Source organism: Saimiri boliviensis, chromosome 2 (genome assembly GCF_048565385.1).
Source record: "Saimiri boliviensis isolate mSaiBol1 chromosome 2, mSaiBol1.pri, whole genome shotgun sequence".
In the NCBI taxonomy this organism is placed as follows: Eukaryota; Metazoa; Chordata; class Mammalia; order Primates; family Cebidae; genus Saimiri; species Saimiri boliviensis.
Window position 1 is genome coordinate 138,023,096 of NC_133450.1, and position 22,222 is coordinate 138,045,317.

A 22,222-nucleotide genomic window follows, 5' to 3' on the forward strand; every position below is an offset into this window, starting at 1 on the left:
GGCGGGCGCAGCGGGGCCCCGGGAGAGGAGGGCGGCGGCGAGGGTCCCCAGCCCCCGCGGGCTGAGCGGGCTCTCGGTTCCGGTGCGGGCTGCGAGGGCCGTGGCGCGTGGCGCAGCGCCCGGAGAGGGGCGGCCCGGAGGCTTCCCGGCGGCGGCGCGTGGGGGTCTCGGGCACAGGCGGCGGGCGCCTCCTGGCGGGCAGGGGCGGAGCGCGGCGCCTTTAAGCGGGGGCGGGCGGGGCGCGGGCAGAGTCGCTGTCGCCGGCCGCCGGGGCGGAGCCAGCGCCGATCGGGTCCTGGACGCCCGAGCGCCCCGCCCCCGCGCGGGCGATGCCCAGCGGCGCGGCGGGCGGCGGGGCCCGGCGGGGCGCGCAGAGGAGCGGGCCGCGGCGCTGAGGCGGCGGAGCGCGGCCCCGCCATGGGCTTCCTGCACCAGCTGCAGCTGCTGCTCTGGAAGAACGTGACGCTCAAACGCCGGAGCCCGGTGAGCCCACCCCACGCGCCCGCTCGCAGCCCGAGGCCGCGCGCCCCCCGCGCGCACGTGCGGACGGCCGGGCGCGCGCAGACCCTGGCGGGCGCCGGGACCAACACAGGCCTGCGCCCCCTCCCCGCCGGGCCCTGCCCGCCCCTCCAGGCGCTGCGGCCTCCGGGGAGGTGGCTGGGTCGTGCCCAGCCCGGGCCCCGCGTCCGCTGACATCGCGGTGCTCGGCTGAGTCACGGCACCCGCGCCCTCCGCAGCGCGCTCTCTGGGGCCGCTGTGGGCGGGGGCAACGGCGCTCAGGACTCTGGCTCAGGGAGGCCCCGGTTCTCAGGACAGAGGGGAGGCGTAGGGGGCTCCATCTAGTTGCCAGGCTCCATGGTCCTTGGGCCCAGCCTCACTGGGGCCTGGGGGAGACCCCGTCCCTGCCCTCCCTCCACCCGTCCCCTGCCCTTGGACGGCGGCCTGCCGTGGCATCTGTCCACCTCCCCTCCCCTCCCCCGCACCATCCTCTCCCCCGCACCCCCCCACCCCCCGCATATCCATGACCCTTGCTGATGCCCTCGCCACTGGGAACGTCCTTGTGCCAGCCTCGGCCAGCCTGAGTCTCTGCACCCCTTTGTCCTTTGGGGTCAGTTCTCCCTGAGCCTGGTCCACTGGATTCCCTCCTGGTTCCCCCCACCTCCTCTGGGGGCTGGGTCTGCTGTTTGGAGCTGTGACCACCAGGTTACCCAGCACTGCCTGGGCAGCCAGTGGACCTGAGGGTGCAGGACACATAGCGGTCAGGGACAGAAGTCCTGAGTGGAGTGAGGGGCTTGGGGTCATGGGTGTCTTGCCATAACCCCCAGCTGGCCAGCTTGGCTCCAGCCTGGGAAGGGCAGAGACAGCTTCCAGGCCACAGGCCTGGGCTCGCTTGGGTTTCTGAAGGTCCTTGGTATTGTCCAGGCCAAGGCCCAGAGCAGGTGGGCACCTGAGGCAGACACACCCTCTTGCCCAGCCAGGACCCCTGGGGCTACACCATTCTTTGCCTGTTTATCTTTCAACATGCTCTTCGGGAAGTCCAGGCTGCAGGCAGGTGGGGCGGCCATCATCACCACGGCTGGCAGCGTTCCCCTGGGCACCTGGCCTTGGCAGGGAGCCCGGGTTAGGTACATGCCCTGCCCAGCCACCTGGGGCTGGCTGAGTGGGGTCCTGGGGACCAGGCCTGCAGTCCTTGGCATTGGGTCACCGGGCACAGCAGAGCAGGGCCAGGGGAACAGGGATGTGGACCGTGGCATGCATTAGTGTTGGCCCCCGGGGGTTGTCATGAAGGGCCCCCACTCTGCCTGGGAGCAGAGGCTGGAATGGTGGCCCCTGTTCCAGTAGGGAGAATGCTCAGGGAAAGGAGTGTGGCTCATGGGGCAAGCAGGTGGGAGGCATGCACTGTCCTGACCACAGAAGTTCCTCCCAGCTGCTGGTTTGGGCCGCTCCCCAGGACCTTTCTGGGTCCCCACACTACAGGGCTCCCAGAGGCCCACTGGCCCACAGTGGAGGTCCCTAGCCTCTGTGGGTGCAGGTGGGAACTGTACCCCCAGGGAGGCTTCGTCCTTCCCAGGCTTGTGATGTGGGGCTGGGGCCGCTGGGCACCCCCACACTCCTGCTGGATTCCCACTTTTCTGGGAAGGATCTTGGACGTCAGACCTAGACTCTTGGGGCCAGGCTTGGATGGCAGAGGTTTGCCCTGCTGGCGGCCTGCTGTGGCAGGGTCTGGAGGGTGGGTGCCAAGGGTCTTTGCACTGCTAGCAGGCTCCTCCAAGCTCTTCACCTCGGTTTCCCTGGCTGAGTGTGGCCCATGCCCTCTTAGCTGGATGTGCGTCTACCCTCAGGCTACAGGCTGCTGCTCTTGATGAAGGGACAGGGTCACTGTCATGAAGTCACTAGGGTGGCAGGTGGCAGCACCACCCTGGGGTCTCACCTGTTCTCCCCCCGACACAGTAGGCAGGGGCTACAGGGAGGGGTCAAGCCCAGAGAGGGCCTCCAGGCGATGTGACGGCACTGGGCTGGCCTTGAGAGACAGAGGTTGGGCCACCTGCAGGCACCCGTGTGGGGCGCCCCGGGCGTGCTAGACCTGTGTTGCCGCCTGTCACCAGATGCCCCGGTGGCACCCGCCGCCCGTCAGCCACAGGGAGGACTCTCCTCCTCCTCCCAGCAGCTCGTGCGAGGCCGTTGCTATAGCAATGGAGGAGGCAGCCAGGCCCATTGCAGTTACAGCGCCTGTAGTGGGCCGGGTGTGGGCAGGGCTGGCGCCCCATGCTGTGACCCCGGCCTCTGGCATTGCCCCACTCCTGCAGCCACCCTCACCCCAGTGCCTGTTGGTGCCCACAGTGCCTCAGCAAGCCCTGGGTTCCATCCTGGCTCAGGGAGCGGGTGGAGGCTGGCACGGGCTGGGGCGGGCATGGGGCACAGACATAGCATGACGTTCCAGCCACAGAGCCCTATTGTCCGGGCACAGTAAACACAGCAGCCGCCCCCACCCCAGGGACCGGGGGCTGGGCCTGGGGCCACACAGCACACTGGGGGCTCACCCTTGGGCTAGGGAGGGCAGGGCCCCTCTGTCCTGTGGGTCTCAGAGAGGGCTGGCCTGCCGAGGGCTCTCCCGAGAGTAGTTGGTCCAAGCTTTTCCTCCCCTCCCTGAGCTGGAGGCTGGGTCACCAGAACGGGTGAAATCCTTGGATTTCAGGTGAAAGTGAGCAAAGCTAAGCGGGGGCCTCTGGCACTTCCCTGACTCCAGGCAGGTCCCGCTAGGGCTCACCTTGGTGCCCAGCCCGGGTCAGCAGGAGCTGGCCTGGGGAAACTGAGCTCTGAGCCCAAGACTGGCAGGGCTGCCCCGGGCCAGGGGAGGGGACAGGGCAGAGAGAGGTGCCTTTGCCTCAGGGACTGGGGCTGCCAGATTCTGGCCAGGTCTACTCTGAGGCTCAGGGCCCTGGGCTCATGCGAGGCCTCTCTGAACTGGACCCTCCTCATGTCCCCAGACCCCTGCATTGGTGGGGAGGATGGTGAACCCTGCGGGAGCTGTAGGTGGGGCCAGTGGTTCAGATGGTCCCCAAGATCCTGCCCAGGCAGCCAGAGGTGTGGAGGGAGAAGATGGGCTGGGATATACATGGGTCAGAGTAGACCAAAAGCTGGCCGATTTGTCCCTGTAGGCCGTGGGGCTCCTCAGTGGGCAAGTAGGCCCGGTGCAGGCTGGGGACGGGAAAGCTGATTTGCTGAGCCAGACAGTCCTTACCCTCAGTGCCTGGCAGGGCTCAGACCTTCAGTGGTCCCAGGGAGCACGACGCGGTCCTGGCCGGGGAGGACTTGGGGAGCACAGGTCGGCCCCGTCCTCACTGGGCCTGCCCTTTGCAGTGGGTCCTGGCCTTCGAGATCTTCATTCCGCTGGTGCTGTTCTTCATCCTGCTGGGGCTGCGGCAGAAGAAGCCCACCATCTCCGTGAAGGAAGGTGAGCGTGGGGGGTGGCCCCCGGCATCTCGCATGCCTGCGCCGTGTGCACACGTCCGCACGTGGCATCCTGCTCCTGGAGTCCCCAGGTGTGGCGCCTGCTCCCCCGGTGGTCCCGGGCGGTGTCTCCTGGCCGGGCATGGAGGTCGGGGCTGGCCTGTGGCCGCAAATGGTGACACCGACGCCTGTTCCTGGTGACGGGGACACTCACTGTCGCCTCTGTTCTGTTTCGACCCCCTCCCCCCGCATGGTATCTTGTCCTCGGCCGGCATGCAGTCTGTAAGTGAGCGGCCGCCTCCTCTTGGCTGGCCTGGGCAGCAGCTGCAGGGGGCCCACAGGCCTTCCTGGCTTGAGCGCCCTCCCCGCTTGCATTAACAGCCCTCCCGGGCCCCCTGCCGGCTTCAGAAACAGCTGTCTCCAGACATGGGGTTGGGGTGGGCAGTGAAGTGGGTGGGGTGGTGGTAGGTAGCGAGAGGCCCGGTCACCTAAGCCACTGCTGGTGCCCGGGTCAGGCTGCGGGGCATCTCTGTGCCTGGCCTTGCCTTCTAGGGGTGGGGCTGGCCTCGGCTGGCCTGGGCTGGTCTGTGCTGGTCTGGGCTGGTCTGGGCTGGTCTGTGCTGGTCTAGGCTGGTCTGGGCTGGTCTGGGCTAGTCTAGGCTGGTCTGTGCTGGCCTGGGCTGGTCTGGGCTGGCCTGGGCTGGGGCTGGCGGCCTGGCTACTTGCCCTTCCTACTCCTTCAGGCCTCTGCACTCACTCTGCTAACCAGCTGGCCAGGGGTCAGAGGTCACTGCCCAGTGGGGCCCTATGTCCTCCCTTGGGCTCTGTGGGCAGTACCACAGCTGTAATGTTTTTGGGGGGAGGGTGCCAGGACGTGTGGCCCTGTGCTGGCTGAGGGAAAGGAATGCTCTGGGATTTCGGCAGAAGGGGTGGTGAGTGGCTCTGACCTCTGACCTGCTGGAGTCATTTGCCCCACAACGCTTGGCCTGTAGCCCAGCCGGGGCCAGGGCTCTGCTTCTCCCTAGCGCTGCTTCTCTTTCCTGACTGTCTCTAAATTTCTCCTCTCGGCCTCTGTCTCCCTTCCCTTCTGGAATTCCTCTCCCTCTTTCTTCACCTCTGCCCCTGGCCCCACCCTTGCCCATGGGTCTGCCAGCCTTCTACACCGCGGCGCCCCTGACGTCTGCCGGCATTCTGCCCGTCATGCAGTCGCTGTGCCCGGACGGCCAGCGGGACGAGTTTGGCTTCCTGCAGTACGCCAACTCCACGTGAGTGCCCCCCGCCCCCGGATCGCCCACACTGCTCCGGCCCATCCCGTGGCTGACCTCTACCGTGGTGCAGGGTCACTCAGCTGCTCGAGCGCCTGGACCGTGTGGTGGAGGAAGGCAACCTGTTTGACCCAGCGCGGCCCGGCCTGGGCTCGGAGCTGGAGGCCCTGCGCCAGCATCTGGAGGCCCTCAGCGCAGGCCCGGGCACCCTGGAGAGCTACCCCGACAGATCCACAGGTGGGCCCTGCGCAGGGAAGTTGGGGGCGGTGCCAAAGCCCACCTCCGCACGGGCCCTTCACGGGCACTGAGCTCCGACCGTGCCGGCTGCAGCAGGCAGAGCCGTGGTGCCAGGCTCAGCTCCGAGGGCACCTTGGCAGGGTGGAGCGGCCTCTCAGCCTCACCTTCCTGCCTGCCCAGTGTCCTCCTTCTCGCTGGACTCGGTGGCCAGGGACCCACAGGAGCTCTGGCGTTTCCTGACGCAGAACCTGTCGCTGCCGGACAGCGCAGCCCACGCCCTCCTGTTCGCCCGTGTGGACCCGCCCGAGGTGAGGCAGGGACAGCTCCCAGCCCTGGCCGCTCCCCTCTGCCCTCCCCATGACCCTGGTTGCTGAGCCATCCTCAGGCCTCTGAGCCACGCCCCCACACCCCCAGGTCTACCACCTGCTGTTTGGTCCCTCACCTGCCCTGGATTCAGAGTCTGGCCTTCCCAAGAGTCAGGAGCCCTGGAGCCACCTGGGGAGCAATCCCCTGTTCCGGATGGAGGTTAGGACTTCTGAGAGTGGGATGGCACTGGAGTGCTGCCTGCCTCCGTGGGTGAGGAAAGGGCCACCTTGGTGACTTTGAGCTCCTCCCCGGAAAGGGGGAGGGTCCCAAGGGTCTGCAGCAAGCGTGAAGGTACAGGCCTGTGGTAGGACCCCAGCCAGTGGGTGGGGCAGGTGAGACCTGAGGCTCTTGTGGTTGGAGACAGAGTCCTTGCCTGGCCCTGCTGACCCCTGTGCCCACCCCAGGAGCTGCTGCTGGCTCCTGCCCTCCTGGAACGGCTCACCTGCGCACCGGGCTCTGGGGAGCTGGGCCGGATCCTCAGTGTGCCCGAAAGTCAGAAGGGGGCCCTGCAGGGATACCAGGATGCTGTCTGCAGTGGGCAGGCTACTGCGCGTGCCAGGCGCTTCTCCGGGCTGGCCACTGAGCTCCGGAACCAGCTGGACATGGCCAAGGTCTCCCAGCAGGTGAGGCCCTCCTGCCTGCTGCCCACTGCCTGAGTGGAAAGAGGGACTGGGGCTGCTTGGAGAGCTCGGGGTTCCTGGGCCCAAGCTGTGCGTGGGATGCGGCCTGTGGGTGGGTGTCCAGTGCCCCCGGGGTGCCGTGGCTCGTGCCCTACCCCTGCTCACCATCCCAGCTCATCCTGGCTCCCCTGACCCAGGCTGTGGACTCCCCCCAGCACTCTGGCATGTGTCCCCTGCTGCTCTCCTCCCTGCTCCGCTCCTGACCTGCCATCCGCCTGCAGCCAATCCCACCCTGCGCTGCCCATGTGCCTGTCTCCCCTCAGCTGGGCCTGGATGCCCCCAATGGCTCGGACTCCCCGCCACAGGCGCCACCCCCGCGGAGGCTGCAGGCACTTCTGGGGGACCTGCTGGATGCCCAGAAGGTTCTGCAGGATGTAGATGTCCTGTCAGCCCTGGCCCTGCTGCTGCCCCAGGGTGCCTGTGCTGGCCGGACCCCCGGACCCCTGACCAGCGGTACGGGTGGGGTGGCCAATGGCACTGGGGTGGGGGCAGCCTCGGGCCCCAATGCCACCGCCGAGGAGGACACACCGTCTGCTGCAGCACCCGCCACCTCGGACACGCTGCAGGGCCAGTGCTCCGCCTTCGTGCAGCTCTGGGCTGGCCTGCAGCCCATCTTGTGTGGCAACAACCGGTAGGTGGGCAGCGAGGGAATGGGAATGAGGAGGACAGCCGGGCAGGGCCTGACCCCTGACTCTAGGCTCTGGGTCTGGAGGTCTCATGGGGCGCAATGCCCTGAGCCTCGAAGCCCTGCCCCATCCCCAGGCCCCTCCCACTCCTGTGGCCCCACCCCTGATGGTCTGGCCCCGCCCTCTGCCCAGCACCATTGAGCCCGAGGCGCTGCGGCGGGGCAACATGAGCTCCCTGGGCTTCACGAGCAAGGAGCAGCGGAACCTGGGACTCCTTGTACACCTCATGACCAGCAACCCCAAAATCCTGTATGCACCCGCGGGCTCTGAGGTCGACCGCGTCATCCTCAAGGTGTGCGGCTCTGGATGCTTGGTGTTTGCAGGCAGAGTGGGAGGGGTATCTGCAGGCTTGGGATCCCTGGGCAGAGGGGGTCGGCAGAATTGGCAGGGAGGGGTGCAGGGGCGCAGGGAGGGTGGGACACAGGCTCTGCAGCTGGGGGAGCAGAGGCCGCTTTTCCTTTTGGGAGCTTCGGGGGCTGCTGTGGGAAGGCACTGGAGAGGCTGCTTGGCAGGGTCCCCCGGCGGGGTGTGGCCAGCCTGGGCAGTGCTAGTGGAGGATGGATGTGTCCAGGGACCTCCAGAGTGTCCCATGGGTGGGCAGCTGGGCAGTTTGGGTTCTGGATGAGAGGTCCTGTCTGGAACAAGCAGAGGCCAGCGCTGGACATTGGCCTGGGAGGGGAGGGCCTGTGGACGAGGCCAATCCTGGGGGTAGAGAGAGTCCCTAGGATAAGCTGGGAGAAATGAGGGTGGCATACCGGGTGCTTAAGGGACACATGGAGAGAGGTCCAGTGAAGGAGCTGGTGATCACAGCTGGGCGGTTGGGGTTCCGGAGGCCCTGCTGCCCTGGGAGCAGAGGGCAAAGCAGGTTTCACATGGTGCCGCAGAAAGGTGTGGAGAGCCGGGGGTGGGCCTCACACCTATAATTCCAGTACTTTGGGAGGCCAAGGTAGAGGGGTCGCTTGAGCTGAGGAGTTTGAGACCAGCCTGAGCTACATAGCAGAATCCCATCTCTACCAAAAATACAAAACTTAGCTGAGTGTGGTGGCGGGTGCCTGTAATCCCAGCTACTTGGAGGGCTGAGGTGGGAGGATCCCTTGAGTCTGGGATCCTCCAGGATCTAGGGGCTGCAGTAAGCTTGAGCACTGACTGCACCGTGCCCTCCAGCATGAGTGACTGAGACCTTGTCTCAGAAAAAAAAAAAAAAAAAGGAACAGTGGGGAGGGTTGACTGTTGTTGGCAGGGGGCCAACTGCTGGAGAAGTGAGGGGGTATGAGCCCCCAAGCTAGTGAGGTCCGTCCAGGAGCTCCATGCCCCTGCCTCACCCTCTGCAGGCCAACGAAACTTTCGCATTTGTGGGCAACGTGACTCACTATGCCCAGGTCTGGCTCAACATCTCAGCGGAGATCCGCAGCTTCCTGGAGCAGGGCAGGCTGCAGCAACACCTGCACTGGCTACAGCAGGTGCCAGGGTGCCTGTGAGGGAGGCGGCCGCGAGTGGCTCGGGGAGTCCCTCTCTGTCCCATACAGCAGGCACAGGCCCCCCTCGAGCTGCTCCTCTACCCGCAGTATGTGGCAGAGCTGCGGCTGCACCCCGAGGCACTGAACCTGTCGCTGGATGAACTGCCACCCGCCCTACGCCAGGACAACTTCTCGCTGCCCAGCGGCACGGCCCTTCTGCAGCAACTGGACACCATTGACAACGCGGCCTGCGGCTGGATCCAGTTCATGTCCAAGGTGAGGTGGGGCCGGCGAGGCTCCCCCATCCCCCTACCCTGCACCTGCCCAGGGTGGGCTCCAGCGATGCTCCTCCCCCTAGGTGAGCGTGGACATCTTCAAGGGCTTCCCCGATGAGGAGAGCATTGTCAACTATACGCTCAACCAGGCCTACCAGGACAACGTCACTGTGTTTGCCAGTGAGCTGCCGCCCCCCACGCCCCAGCCCCCCACAGACCCGCTTCCTCCCCAGCCCAGCCCCACCTGTCCCCCTTTGCCCTCCCACTGGCCTTGCCCCCTCACCTGCCACTTTAAACAGCACCACCCTACAACTGCCCCCTCCCTGCACCTCCCGACTGCTGCCCACCTTTACCCTGGGACCCCTACCCCAGCCCTGCCCCACCTTTCCCTGGACCCTTCTATCCCTGCCCCCCTACCTTGGCCCCACCCCTGCACCCTGGCTCCACCTCTGCATCTTGGCCCCGCCCCACACCTTGACCCCACCCACATCTTGGCCCCGCCCCATACCTTGACCTCACCCCACACCTTGCCCTGCCCCTCACCTCCGGCCTACCCCTGCATCCTGGCCCACCGTGCACCTCGGCCCCGCCCCCACGCCTTGGCCCCGCCCCTGCATCTAGGCCCCGCCCCCACCTCCCGGCCCCAGGTGTGATCTTCCAGACGCGGAAAGATGGCTCGCTCCCGCCGCACGTGCACTACAAGATCCGGCAGAACTCCAGCTTCACCGAGAAGACCAACGAGATCCGCCGTGCCTACTGGCGGCCCGGGCCCAACACTGGCGGCCGCTTCTACTTCCTCTACGGCTTCGTCTGGATCCAGGGTGAGGGGCGGGCCCGGAAGGCGGGCCGTAGGCTCGGCGGGGAGGACAGGTGGGAGGATGGGAGGGCCTGCCCGGCGCCTGATGGCTGCCTCTACTCGCAGACATGATGGAGCGTGCCATCATCGACACCTTCGTGGGGCACGATGTGGTGGAGCCGGGCAGCTACGTGCAGATGTTCCCCTACCCCTGCTACACGCGGGACGAGTGAGTGCCGGGCTCCTGGGTGGGCTGGGCTGGGGCTGAGCCGTGCCTCTGCGCCCCTCATGGCCTCCCCGCCCCTCACGGCCTCCCCTCCCCTCGCGGCCTCCCCTCCCCTCGCGGCCTCCCCACCCTTCACGGCCTCCCCTCCCCTCGCGGCCTCCCCTCCCCTCGCGGCCTCCCCTCCCCTCACGGCCTCCCCTCCCCTCGCGGCCTCCCCTCCCCTCGCGGCCTCCCCACCCTTCACGGCCTCCCCTCCCCTCGTGGCCTCCCCTCCCCTCATGGCCTCCCCTCCCCTCGCGGCCTCCCCTCTCCTCCCCTCGTGACCTCTCCTCCCCTCCTCTCACGGCCTCCCTGCAGCTTCCTGTTTGTCATCGAGCACATGATGCCGCTGTGCATGGTGATCTCCTGGGTCTACTCCGTGGCCATGACCATCCAGCACATCGTGGCAGAGAAGGAACACCGGCTCAAGGAGGTGCCCGGGACCCTCCCTGGAGGCGCGGGCTGGCCGGGAGGGGCGGCGTCCTCCCTGGGTCCCGCTCCAAACCCTGGGCCCCCCGCAGGTGATGAAGACCATGGGCCTGAACAACGCGGTGCACTGGGTGGCCTGGTTCATCACCGGCTTCGTGCAGCTGTCCATCTCAGTGACGGCGCTCACCGCCATCCTCAAGTACGGCCAGGTTCTCATGCACAGCCACGTGGTCATCATCTGGCTCTTCCTGGCCGTCTACGCCGTGGCCACCATCATGTTCTGGTGAGCACGGCCATGGCAGGAGGGGTCTGGGATGATCACTTGCTCAGTGAGCTCACCCCATGCCCCCTCAGAGCCCCTGGACCCCATCAGGAGCTTGCCCAGGAGGCCAGGCGTGCGGTGGCTGATGGCATGCCCGGCCCCTGCCCACCAGCTTCTTGGTGTCCGTGCTGTACTCCAAGGCCAAGCTGGCCTCAGCCTGCGGTGGCATCATCTACTTCCTGAGCTATGTGCCCTACATGTACGTGGCGATCCGAGAGGAGGTGGCTCATGATAAGATCACGGCCTTTGAGAAGTGCATTGCGGTGAGGCTCGTGGTGAGGGCAGGTGGACGGCCGGGGTGCTGGGCCACCCCACGCATTGACACTGCTATCTCCTCAGTCCCTCATGTCCACGACGGCCTTCGGCCTGGGCTCCAAGTACTTCGCGCTGTACGAGGTGGCTGGCGTGGGCATCCAGTGGCACACCTTCAGCCAGTCCCCGGTGGAGGGGGACGACTTCAACCTGCTCCTGGCCGTCACCATGCTGATGGTGGATGCCATGGTCTATGGGATCCTCACGTGGTACATCGAGGCGGTGCACCCAGGTACTGGCCAGCCCTTGGAGGGCAGGGGAGAGGCAGGGGTCCCCAGCCAGGGTTGGGGACTGGCACTCTGGGCCCATTCCTGGATGCAGCACGGGTGGCTCCCTGGGTGGGCATGTGGCCCACGTGGTGGATGGTCACCTGAGGCCCTAGGTCAGCCTCCCCTCCCTTCCCCGACCCCCAGGCATGTACGGGCTGCCCCGGCCCTGGTACTTCCCACTGCAGAAGTCCTACTGGCTGGGCAGTGGGCGGACGGAAGCCTGGGAGTGGAGCTGGCCATGGGCACGCACCTCCCGCCTCAGTGTCATGGAGGAGGACCAGGCCTGCGCTATGGAGAGCCGGCGCTTCGGTGAGGCAGGCGCCAGAACAGTGACTGGGGTGGGTGCTGGGTTTGGAGTCCTGGGTGGCCTTGGCGCTGCCCGCACCCTGCTGACTCATGGCCCTGGTGCAGAGGAGACCCGTGGCATGGAGGAGGAGCCCACCCACCTGCCTCTGGTCGTCTGTGTGGACAAACTGACCAAGGTCTACAAGGATGACAAGAAGCTGGCCCTAAACAAGCTGAGCCTCAACCTCTATGAGAACCAGGTGGTCTCCTTCCTGGGCCACAACGGGGCGGGCAAGACCACCACCATGTGAGTGTCAGCAGAGTGGGCGGTGGGTGGCAGGAGTCCTAAGCAGGGGCGGGGTGGGGCCCCAGTAGGGGGCGTGGGGTCATGACCCTGCCCACCCACCCAGGTCCATCCTGACCGGCCTGTTCCCGCCCACGTCGGGTTCCGCCACCATCTACGGGCACGACATCCGCACGGAGATGGATGAGATCCGCAAGAACCTGGGCATGTGCCCGCAGCACAACGTGCTCTTCGACCGGCTCACGGTGGAGGAGCACCTCTGGTTCTACTCGCGGCTCAAGAGCATGGCCCAGGAGGAGATCCGCAAAGAGATGGACAAGTGGGTGGGCCGGGGGGGCTGCGGCAGGCGGCGGGGCCCTGGGGCTCTGCCCAGGCCCAGCCCCACACCCACCTCCCTGTCCCAGGATGATCGAGGACCTGGAGCTGTCCAACAAGCGACACTCGCTGGTGCAGACGCTGTCCGGCGGCATGAAGCGGAAGCTCTCCGTGGCCATCGCCTTCGTGGGCGGCTCTCGCGCCATCATCCTGGATGAGCCCACGGCCGGCGTGGACCCCTACGCGCGCCGCGCCATCTGGGACCTCATCCTGAAGTACAAGCCAGGTGAGCGGCGTGCCGTGTGGGCGGTGACACAGGCGGTGCCTCCCCGGCCCCCTGACCCTGGGTCTGGCCTCGCTCTAGGCCGCACCATCCTTCTGTCCACCCACCACATGGACGAGGCCGACCTTCTCGGGGACCGCATCGCCATCATCTCCCACGGGAAGCTCAAGTGCTGCGGCTCCCCGCTCTTCCTCAAGGGCACCTACGGTGACGGGTACCGCCTCACGCTGGTCAAGCGGCCCGCCGAGCCGGGGGCCCCCCCAGGTCGGTGCTGACGCTGCTTGAGCTGGCCTCGGGCCACTCTTTCCCCGGAACCCCCACCTGAGAGCCCACGATGGAGAGGCCGGGTCCTCACCGTCACCCACTGGGCCCAGGATACCCACTGGGGCCTGCCCGCCCTCTCCAATGCCCCTCATCTTGAGCCAGTGGGTTCCCGTCGGGGGTCCCTCTTCCCAACCCCTGAGTGAAACCTCCCTGCTCCCCCATCCCTCCCAGAGCCAGGGCTGGCCTCTAGCCCTCCAGGCCGGGCCCAGCTGAGCAGCTGCTCGGAGCCCCAGGTGTCCCAGTTCATCCGCACACACGTGGCCTCCTGCTTGCTAGTCTCGGACACCAGCACGGAGCTCTCCTACATCCTACCCAGCGAGGCCGCCAAGAAGGGGGCCTTCGAGCGCCTCTTCCAGGTGTGAGGGCTGAGGACAGGCCGGGTGCAAGGGCAGGCGGGGCAGTTGAGGGCGGGGGAGGTGGACGCACCCCTGCCTGGGCGTCCACACTGCAGCCTCACCCTGCCCCACCCCCACAGCATCTGGAGCGCAGCCTGGACGCACTGCACCTCAGCAGCTTCGGGCTGATGGACACGACTCTGGAGGAGGTGTTCCTCAAGGTGTCCGAGGAAGATCAGTCGCTGGAGAACAGTGAGGCTGGTAAGGGTCCGGGGCCGCTGCCCAGCCCACCCCAACCACAAGGCCCCAACTTGGGCCATGCTGTCGCTCCTGCCTGGTGTCTGGAAGCACCACCCTGGTCCTGGGTGGGAACCAGGGAATAGCCTGGGGTCCTGGGTGGGTGGTCATTGTAGCCAGAGGTCCTGGGAGCTGCTGTCAAGGCCAGGGATGGGGGTCCTGGGCAGGCCTTGGGGCAGGTAGCCCTGAGCATCCCCTCGGCCCCTCCACTGTGGCAGATGTGAAGGAGTCCAGGAAGGACGTACTCCCTGGGGCAGAGGGCCCAGCATCCGGGGAGGGCCACGCCGGCAACCTGGCCCTGTGTTCAGAGCTGGCGCAGTCACAGGCATCGCTGCAGTCTGTGTCGTCGGTGGGCTCTGCCCGTGGCGACGAAGGAGCTGGCTATGCCGACGTATATGACGACTACCGCCCCCTCTTTGATAACCCACAGGACCCAGACAATGTCAGCCTGCAAGGTGGGGGTGGCCGGGTGAAGCTGGGGCAGCAGTGAGGGGGCGGGGGCAGGGCTGCATGGGGGTGGCCTGTCGGCGGGGTACTGTGGCCGCCTGCTCAGCCCTCACCTCCCTGCACAGAGGCCGAGACGGAGGCCCTGTCGAAGGTCGGCCAGGGCAGCCGCAAGCTGGACGGCGGGTGGCTGAAGCTTCGCCAGTTCCACGGGCTGCTGGTCAAACGTTTCCACTGCGCCCGCCGAAACTCCAAGGCCCTCTTCTCCCAGATCCTGCTGCCCGCCTTCTTCGTCTGCGTGGCCATGACCGTGGCGCTGTCCGTCCCCGAGATTGGTATGCCGCCGGCTGGGCGGGGGTGCTGGGTTTGCGTCCTCCCCGGGGGCCATGGGGATGCCCACTCCCGAGTCTCCTGACTGGGCCTCACCCCGCACCTGAGGCTGGGCATGCGCCCGGGGTTGATCCAGGAGTCCTGCCTCCTCTGGGTCCAGACTCCCAGCACGGGTCCTCTGGGGTTGGGGGAAGGGACGGAGGCTTGGGAGCCACTGGCCGGTGGGCGGAACCCGCTCAGGGCTCCCTGCTCACCTCGCCAGGTGACCTGCCTCCGCTGGTGCTGTCACCCTCCCAGTACCACAACTACACCCAGCCCCGCGGCAACTTCATCCCCTACGCCAACGAGGAGCGCCGTGAATACCGGTGAGGCTGCTGGTGGGGGCGCAGCCGCGGCGATCAGGGTGCGGGAGGCGAGCCGGGCGGCCCCACCTCACACCACTGGTGCCCGCAGACTGCAGTCGCCCGACGCCAGCCCCCAGCAGCTCGTGAGCACGTTCCGGCTGCCGTCCGGCGTGGGCGCCACCTGCGTGCTCAAGTCTCCCGCCAACGGCTCACTGGGGCCCACGCTGAACCTGAGCAGCGGGGAGTCTCGCCTGCTGGCCGCTAGGTTCTTCGACAGCATGTGCCTGGAGTCCTTCACGCAGGGTCTGCCGCTGTCTAACTTTGTGCCTCCCCCACCTTCGCCCGCCCCGTCCGACTCCCCTGCGTCCCTGGATGAAGGCCTGCAGGCCTGGAACGTCTCTCTACCGCCCACCACCGGGCCAGGTAGCGGTTCGGGGAGCCTGCTGGGGGACAGGGGCGGCGAGGGACCCTTCTCACCGCGCCATGCTGTGCCCACAGAAATGTGGACGTCGGCGCCCTCCCTGCCGCGCCTGGTTCGGGAGCCCGTCCGCTGCACCTGCTCCTCGCAGGGCACCGGCTTCTCCTGCCCCAGCAGTGTGGGGGGGCACCCGCCCCAGATGCGGGTGGTCACAGGCGACATCCTGACTGACATCACCGGCCACAACGTCTCTGAGTACCTGCTCTTCACCTCCGACCGCTTCCGACTGCACCGGTGAGCTGGGTGGGGAGGCCAGCGGCCACCTGCCTAGTCTCCACTCCTGCCCCGGAGCCTCATTCCCTGCCTAGCCTCACTGCCCCTCCCTGCTGCCTGCCAGGTACGGGGCCATCACCTTTGGCAATGTCCTGAAGTCCATCCCGGCCTCATTTGGCGCCAGGGCCCCGCCCATGGTGAGGAAGATTGCGGTTCGCAGGGCTGCCCAGGTGAGTGAGGCTGCGGCCCGGGGGCTCCACGGTGTCCGGTGCCGCCTGAGGTCTGCAGGGACCCACGGGGCTGCCGGGGCTTTTCTGGGGCTTCATTTTTCTCCAGGTTTTCTACAACAACAAGGGCTACCACAGCATGCCCACCTACCTCAACAGCCTCAACAATGCCATCCTGCGTGCCAACCTGCCCAAGAGCAAGGGCAACCCGGCGGCCTACGGTCAGCGGGTGGGGTGCGGCGGGGAGGACCCGGGCCGGCCAGATGGTGCAGGGGCCTGAAGCTGTCCTCCCCACCCCTGTGCAGGCATCACGGTCACCAACCACCCCATGAACAAGACCAGCGCCAGCCTCTCCCTGGATTACCTGTAAGTGTGGCCAGTGGGGGTGAGGGGGGCGGGTGGGCGCTGCAGCCCCGGCCCTGAGGACTGAGGGCTTCCTTGCCCCAGGCTGCAGGGCACAGACGTCGTCATCGCCATCTTCATCATCGTGGCCATGTCGTTCGTGCCAGCCAGCTTCGTAGTCTTCCTTGTGGCTGAGAAGTCCACCAAGGCTAAGCACCTGCAGTTCGTCAGCGGCTGCAACCCCGTCATCTACTGGCTGGCCAACTACGTGTGGGACATGGTGCGCTCGGCGTGGCCATGGGGATCCCCAACCCTTCTCATCCCCCCATCCCTGCCCCAATGTGCTTGATGTGGTCACAGGGGTCCCCAACCCTTCTTATCCCCCCATCCCTGCCCCAGTGTGCTCGGCATGGCCACAGGGGTCCCTGATTCTCCTTGTCCCCATCCCTGCCCCAGTGTGCTCGGTGTGGCCATGGGGGTCCCTGACCTTTCTCACCCTCATCCCCGCCTGCCCTGGGTTCCTCACCGGCCGCCCCTGCCCTGCAGCTCAACTACCTGGTCCCCGCCACCTGCTGCGTCATCATCTTGTTTGTGTTCGACCTGCCGGCATACACGTCGCCCACCAACTTCCCCGCTGTCCTCTCCCTCTTCCTGCTCTATGGGTAAGGGGGCGAGCAGATGGGGAGCGGCCTCAGGTGGGGCTGGGGCTGCCCGCTGACCACTGCCCGCCACCCCGTCACAGGTGGTCCATCACGCCCATCATGTACCCGGCCTCCTTCTGGTTTGAGGTCCCCAGCTCGGCCTATGTGTTTCTCATTGTCATCAACCTCTTCATTGGCATCACTGCCACTGTGGCCACTTTCCTGCTACAGCTCTTTGAGCACGACAAGGTGGGGGGCGGCGACATGGGGGGCGGCAACATGGGGGACGGGGGTGACATGGGCAGGCGGTGACATGGGGGTGGTGGCAACATGGGGGGTGGTGACGTGGGGGTGGCGGCAACATGGGCAGCGACATGGGGGCGGGTGGCGACTGGGGGTTGGTGACATGGACAGCAGGCGACATGGGGGTCGGTGACATGGGGGGCGGCAGGCGACATGGGGGGTGGCAGGCGACATGGGGGGTGGCAGGCGACATGGGGGACGGCAGGTGACATGGGGGGCGGCAGGCCCTGCAGACGCTGTGCCCTGATCCCGGCCACCCCACAGGACCTGAAGGTCGTCAACAGTTACTTGAAAAGCTGCTTTCTCATCTTCCCCAACTACAACCTGGGCCACGGGCTCATGGAGATGGCCTACAATGAGTACATCAATGAGTACTACGCCAAGATCGGTGAGCGCCATGGGGCGGGGCACGCATCAGGGCCTCACGAGGCCCCAGCACAGGCACTGAGCTGGCTGCCCCACAGGCCAGTTTGACAAGATGAAGTCCCCGTTCGAATGGGACATTGTCACCCGCGGGCTGGTGGCCATGGCAGTCGAGGGCGTTGTGGGCTTCTTCCTGACCATCATGTGCCAGTACAACTTCCTGCGGCGGCCGCAGTGAGCAGGGTGCACATCAGGGGTGGGGGCATGGGCGGGGGCAGGGGCAGGGCAGGAGGCGGGGGCGGGTGGGGTGCAGGGGACGGGGGAGGGGCCTGCCCACCCTTCCTGCATGCCACAGCCAGAGGACTTGAGGCCAGTGGCAGGGAGTGGGGGCTGGTGGGAGTGTGGGACACCATCCACCCTGCCTCTAGGCGCATGCCGGTGTCTACCAAGCCTGTGGAGGATGACGTGGACGTGGCCAGCGAAAGGCAGCGAGTGCTCCGGGGAGACGCAGACAACGACATGGTCAAGATTGAGAACCTGACCAAGGTGGGCTCTGGGTGGGGCCTGGGCGGGGTGGACCGGGGTCTGGGGGTGGGGCCCGATCAGTAGGGTGGGGCCCTAGGCTCTGGGGGTGGGGCCTCAGCAGTGGGGCGCGGCCCTGGGCTCTGGGGGTGGGGCCCGATCAGTGGGGTGGGGCCCTGGGCTCTGGGGGTGGGGCCTCAGCAGTGGGGCGGGGCCCTGGGCTCTGTGGGTGGGGCAGGGCCTGGGTCGGCACAGAGGGCCAGGGTTGGGGCAGCATGGGGTTAGGTGGGGGGACCCCACACTCCCTGCCCCGTGCCCCGCTGAGTGGGCAGGCTCCTGGCCAGGTCTACAAGTCCCGGAAGATTGGCCGCATCCTGGCCGTTGACCGCCTGTGCCTGGGTGTGCGTCCCGGCGAGTGCTTCGGCCTCCTGGGCGTCAACGGTGCGGGCAAGACCAGCACCTTCAAGATGCTGACCGGCGACGAGAGCACGACGGGGGGCGAGGCCTTCGTGAACGGGCACAGGTGCGGCAGGGGCCCCGGGTGGGCGGGGCATTCGCGAACGGGCACAGGTGCGGCGGGAGCCCCGGGTGGGCGGGGCCTTTGCGAACGGGCACAGGTGCGGCGGGAGCCCCGGGTGGGCGGGGCCTTCGCGAACGGGCACAGATGCGGCGGGGGCCCCCGGGTGGGCGGGGCCGCCGCGTCCCGGTGCTGACGGCCGCCGTGTCCCCAGCGTGCTGAAGGAGCTGCTCCAGGTGCAGCAGAGCCTCGGCTACTGCCCGCAGTGCGACGCGCTGTTCGACGAGCTCACGGCCCGGGAGCACCTGCAGCTGTACACACGGCTGCGCGGCATCTCCTGGAAGGACGAGGCCCGGGTGAGGGTTCACGCGGCGGGGCAGGGGCCAGGGAGCTGGGTGGCCCCGCCTCTGCTGACATCGGCCTCCCCGGCCAGGTGGTGAAGTGGGCTCTGGAGAAGCTGGAGCTGACCAAGTACGCAGACAAGCCGGCCGGCACCTACAGCGGCGGTAACAAGCGGAAGCTCTCCACGGCCATCGCCCTCATCGGGTACCCAGCCTTCATTTTCCTGGTGAGTTCTGGGGTGACAGGGAGCAGGGGGTGTACCCGGCCTTCATTTTCCTGGTGGTGAGCCCTGTGGCGGAACATGGGGGTGGGGGAGGGTATCTGGCCTTCGTCTTCCTGGTGACTCCTGGAGCCCTGGGTCGGGGGGCAGGGGAAGAGGGAAGGAAGTCGGGAGGAAGGGCGTGGGGGGCCTCCAGCTTTCATCTTCCTGGTGAGCCCTGGGTGGGGGTTGGGGGTGGCTGCCGGGCCTTTGATTTCCTGGTGAGCACAGTCAGGGGCAGTGTTCACACTGGGTTAGGGTTAGGGTTAAGGTGCTGAGCCTACCGCCATCTCCAGGACGAGCCCACCACAGGCATGGACCCCAAAGCCCGGCGCTTTCTCTGGAACCTCATCCTCGACCTCATCAAGACAGGACGTTCAGTGGTGCTGACATCACACAGGTGAGGCCGCCCATCCCTCCCCAATGTACCCCCAGCCCTTTCTACTGTACCCCCACCCCTGCCAACTGTGCCCCCAACCCTCCCCGCTGTGCCTCCACCTGTCTCCCTCTGTGCCCCCACCCCTGCCAACTGTGCCCCCCTCCCCGCTGTGCCCCCGCCCCTCCCCGTTGTGCCCCCGCCCCTCCCGCTGTGCCCCCACCCCTCCCCGCTGTGCCTCCACCTGTCTCCCTCTGTGCCCCCACTCCTTTCTGCTTTACCCCCACCTCTGCCCACTGTGCCCCTACCCCTCCCAGCTGTGCCCCCGCCCCTCCCCGCTGTGCCCCCCCTCCCGCTGTGCCCCCGCCCCTCCCCGTTGTGCCTCCCTCCTTGCTTTGCCCCCCACTCCTCCCCGCTGTGCCCCGCCCCGCAGCACCCCTTGCAGTGCCAGCTGTGCGTGTCCTACAGCATGGAGGAGTGCGAGGCGCTGTGCACGCGGCTGGCCATCATGGTGAACGGACGCTTGCGGTGCTTGGGCAGCATCCAGCACCTGAAGAACCGGTGAGCTGGGGCGGGGCCATGGCTGGGGCGGGGCCATGGCTGGGGCGGGGCCAGCGCTGGGCGGGGCCAGGAGTGGCTTGGCTGCTGGGCCGTGAGTGCTGTGGGGCCACGGGAGGCGCCTGGGGGGCTGTGGGGCTGTGGGGGTCTATGGGGCTTCCTGGGGTGTCTTTGGGGGCTGTGGAGCCAGGAGGCTGGGGAGCTGGGGCGCTGGCTGGGCAGCGCGGGGCTCTGAGCTCTGGGCCACGGGCCTGTCCCCCCAGGTTCGGCGATGGTTACATGATCACCGTGAGAACGAAGAGCAGCCAGAGCGTGAAGGACGTGGTGCGGTTCTTCAACCGCAACTTCCCGGAAGCCATGCTCAAGGTGCGCACTTCTCAGTGTCTCTGAAGAAGTGCCGCGGGCGGCGGGGGCCACGGGCAGGGGCGGGGGGCTCTGCAGGCTGGGGAAAGGGCTGCGGGGCGGTGGGGGGCACTGCGTGGTAGAGGGCGCTGCAGGGCAGGGGAGCACCACGGGGGAGTACCACCAGCGGCCTCTGACCTCCCCCCCGCAGGAGCGCCACCACACCAAGGTGCAGTACCAGCTCAAGTCGGAGCACATCTCGCTGGCCCAGGTGTTCAGCAAGATGGAGCAGGTGTCCGGTGTGCTGGGCATTGAGGACTACTCGGTCAGCCAGACCACACTGGACAACGTGAGCACCCCGGGGCGCTGCACGCCGCAACCCAGCCCCCCACCTGCCTGTCTCCTCCCCCGCCTGGCACCTCCCATCCCCCCACACGCCTACCCCACCCACCAGGTATTCGTGAACTTCGCCAAGAAGCAGAGCGACAACCTGGAGCAGCAGGAGACGGAGGCGCCGTCCGCACTGCAGTCCCCCCTCAGCTGCCTGCTCAGCCTGCTCCGGCCCCGGCCGGCCCCCACGGAGCTCCGGGCACTTGTGGCGGACGAGCCCGAGGACCTGGACACGGAGGACGAGGGCCTCATCAGCTTCGAGGAGGAGCGGGTGAGCAGGCTGCCCTTACGGCCGCCCAGGGCTCCGCAGGGTCTGGGCACTCCAGCCAGCCCTGCCCACTGGACCCAGGCTGCCTGGCGGCTCTAGTCCCGGGATGGGGTTGGAGGAGAACTGGCCCCAGGATGCTTGCTGTCCACAGGGAAAGAGGGCAGAGTGGGCAAGGAGGGCTTACAGACAGGCCTGGAGGGCCCAACTGCAGAGCCTAGACTTGCCGGGGCCTTTGAGGGGCACAGGGCCAGGATGGGGCAGAGGGGACCAGAGCCTGGAAACAGGGGACGCTGTAGACTCAGTGGCACCCAGACTCGGCAGACGGAGGCCCAGGAGAGCCCAGACACGGGGCAGCTTGTGGGGAGACCCTGCATCCAGGCCCAGCCTGCGGGAGGGCCAGGGCGGGCCAGCACAAGTGTTCTCAGCCCCACGGCGGGTGGCCCAGGACGCCACCCACGCCTGGCCTCTCCTGTGCGCAGGCCCAGCTGTCCTTCAACACGGACACGCTCTGCTGACCACCTGGCGCTGGGCCAGGAGGGACACACTCCGCTGACCACCCGGTGCTGGACCAGGGACTTGACAGTGGGGACAGCAGTCCTGCAGTGCCTGCTGCCAGGCCCTGGAGTAGAGGCTGAGGACCAGCCCCCGTACTCGGCCACACCCTGTGGTCACTGCGGCTGCCGCCCCCAATTGTGCCAAAGGCTGACCCGGCCCAGGCTGCAAACACTCTCGCCCTGCTTCGCCTTAAAGCCTCAGGGTCCACCTGGCCCCTCACCCCTGCCTGGCTCTGCTCTCCGCCTGAGGCGACACCAGCTGGACCAGGCCCTGCTGGCCTTTCTCCTGCCCGGCCTCGGAACCAGCTGTTTTCCCTACAGTGAAGGCTGATGCCGGGGCGGGTTGTGAGCGGGGCTGGGTCAGTCCGTATTTATTTTACTTTGAGAAGAGGCTCCCCTGGCCCTGCTTTCCTGCAGGGAGGTGGCCGCCCCATGGGATGCCATCAGCTTGGGCCAGATGGCAGGTGGCAGGAACGGAGAAGCTGGCTCTGCTGGCCAGGCGAGGGGCCAGACCCACCCCCCAGCTGCCGCTGCCCTCCCACCCAGCTTAGCCCCCTCCCCGCCCACCTGCCTGGGAGCCGGACCTGTACATAGTGCACAGATGTTTGTTTTAAATAAATAAACAAAACGCCTGCGGGGCCTGCATCTGTGGGGTGGGTGGGGTGGGGAGGAGGGCCCCATCAGGTGGGCTAGTGTCCCATAAGGCCCTGCCCCTTGGGCACAGGTGCTGGTGGTGTGTGGCTGGGCCAGCCTGGAGGAGGAAGACAGGCAGGCAGGGTGGTGGTTCACTGTCCCCCACAGGGCTTGCTCCCTGCCCACTTCTCCTGAGCCTTCGTCTTCCCGTCTACCCCTCTCCTCCTTCACCCCTGGCTGCCCATGTGGGGCCTGCAGTGGCCTGGGCTGAGCTGTCTCCAGGTCATGGAAGGGGCGGAGGGCTTTCAGGAAGAGGCGACCTC

General features: G+C 67.2%; 1 protein-coding gene across 3 annotated transcripts; it reads left to right on the forward strand.

Annotated features, from left to right (window-relative positions):
- The first annotated feature begins 276 nt into the window (after positions 1–276).
- On the forward strand, positions 277–21,898 carry ABCA2 (ATP binding cassette subfamily A member 2). Of its 3 annotated transcripts, none has more exons than XM_039461363.2 (48): positions 279–483; positions 3,862–3,955; positions 5,105–5,216; positions 5,290–5,453; positions 5,634–5,761; positions 5,868–5,978; positions 6,224–6,442; positions 6,763–7,130; positions 7,318–7,477; positions 8,517–8,645; positions 8,751–8,918; positions 9,001–9,097; positions 9,565–9,738; positions 9,840–9,942; positions 10,297–10,411; positions 10,500–10,690; positions 10,842–10,992; positions 11,069–11,273; positions 11,455–11,619; positions 11,722–11,902; positions 12,006–12,218; positions 12,304–12,500; positions 12,579–12,761; positions 12,993–13,177; positions 13,297–13,417; positions 13,672–13,908; positions 14,026–14,232; positions 14,490–14,592; positions 14,681–14,994; positions 15,070–15,283; positions 15,387–15,492; positions 15,599–15,710; positions 15,795–15,855; positions 15,937–16,111; positions 16,378–16,493; positions 16,574–16,721; positions 17,040–17,163; positions 17,240–17,372; positions 17,567–17,684; positions 18,005–18,183; positions 18,392–18,533; positions 18,611–18,745; positions 19,075–19,178; positions 19,623–19,715; positions 19,976–20,078; positions 20,266–20,403; positions 20,509–20,715; positions 21,192–21,898. In XM_039461363.2, exons 1-48 carry the CDS (start codon positions 418–420, stop codon positions 21,225–21,227), a joined length of 7,305 nt encoding a protein of 2,434 aa, XP_039317297.1. In that variant the 5' UTR covers positions 279–417; the 3' UTR covers positions 21,228–21,898. The 3 variants fall into 3 exon arrangements, with proteins under 3 accessions (XP_074250551.1, XP_039317297.1, XP_074250550.1); XM_074394449.1 differs by lacking the exon at positions 279–483 and adding an exon at positions 2,863–3,196; XM_074394450.1 differs by lacking the exons at positions 20,266–20,403; positions 20,509–20,715; positions 21,192–21,898 and having other exon boundaries at positions 277–483; positions 19,588–19,715; positions 19,976–20,065.
- The last annotated feature ends 324 nt before the right edge of the window (positions 21,899–22,222 follow it).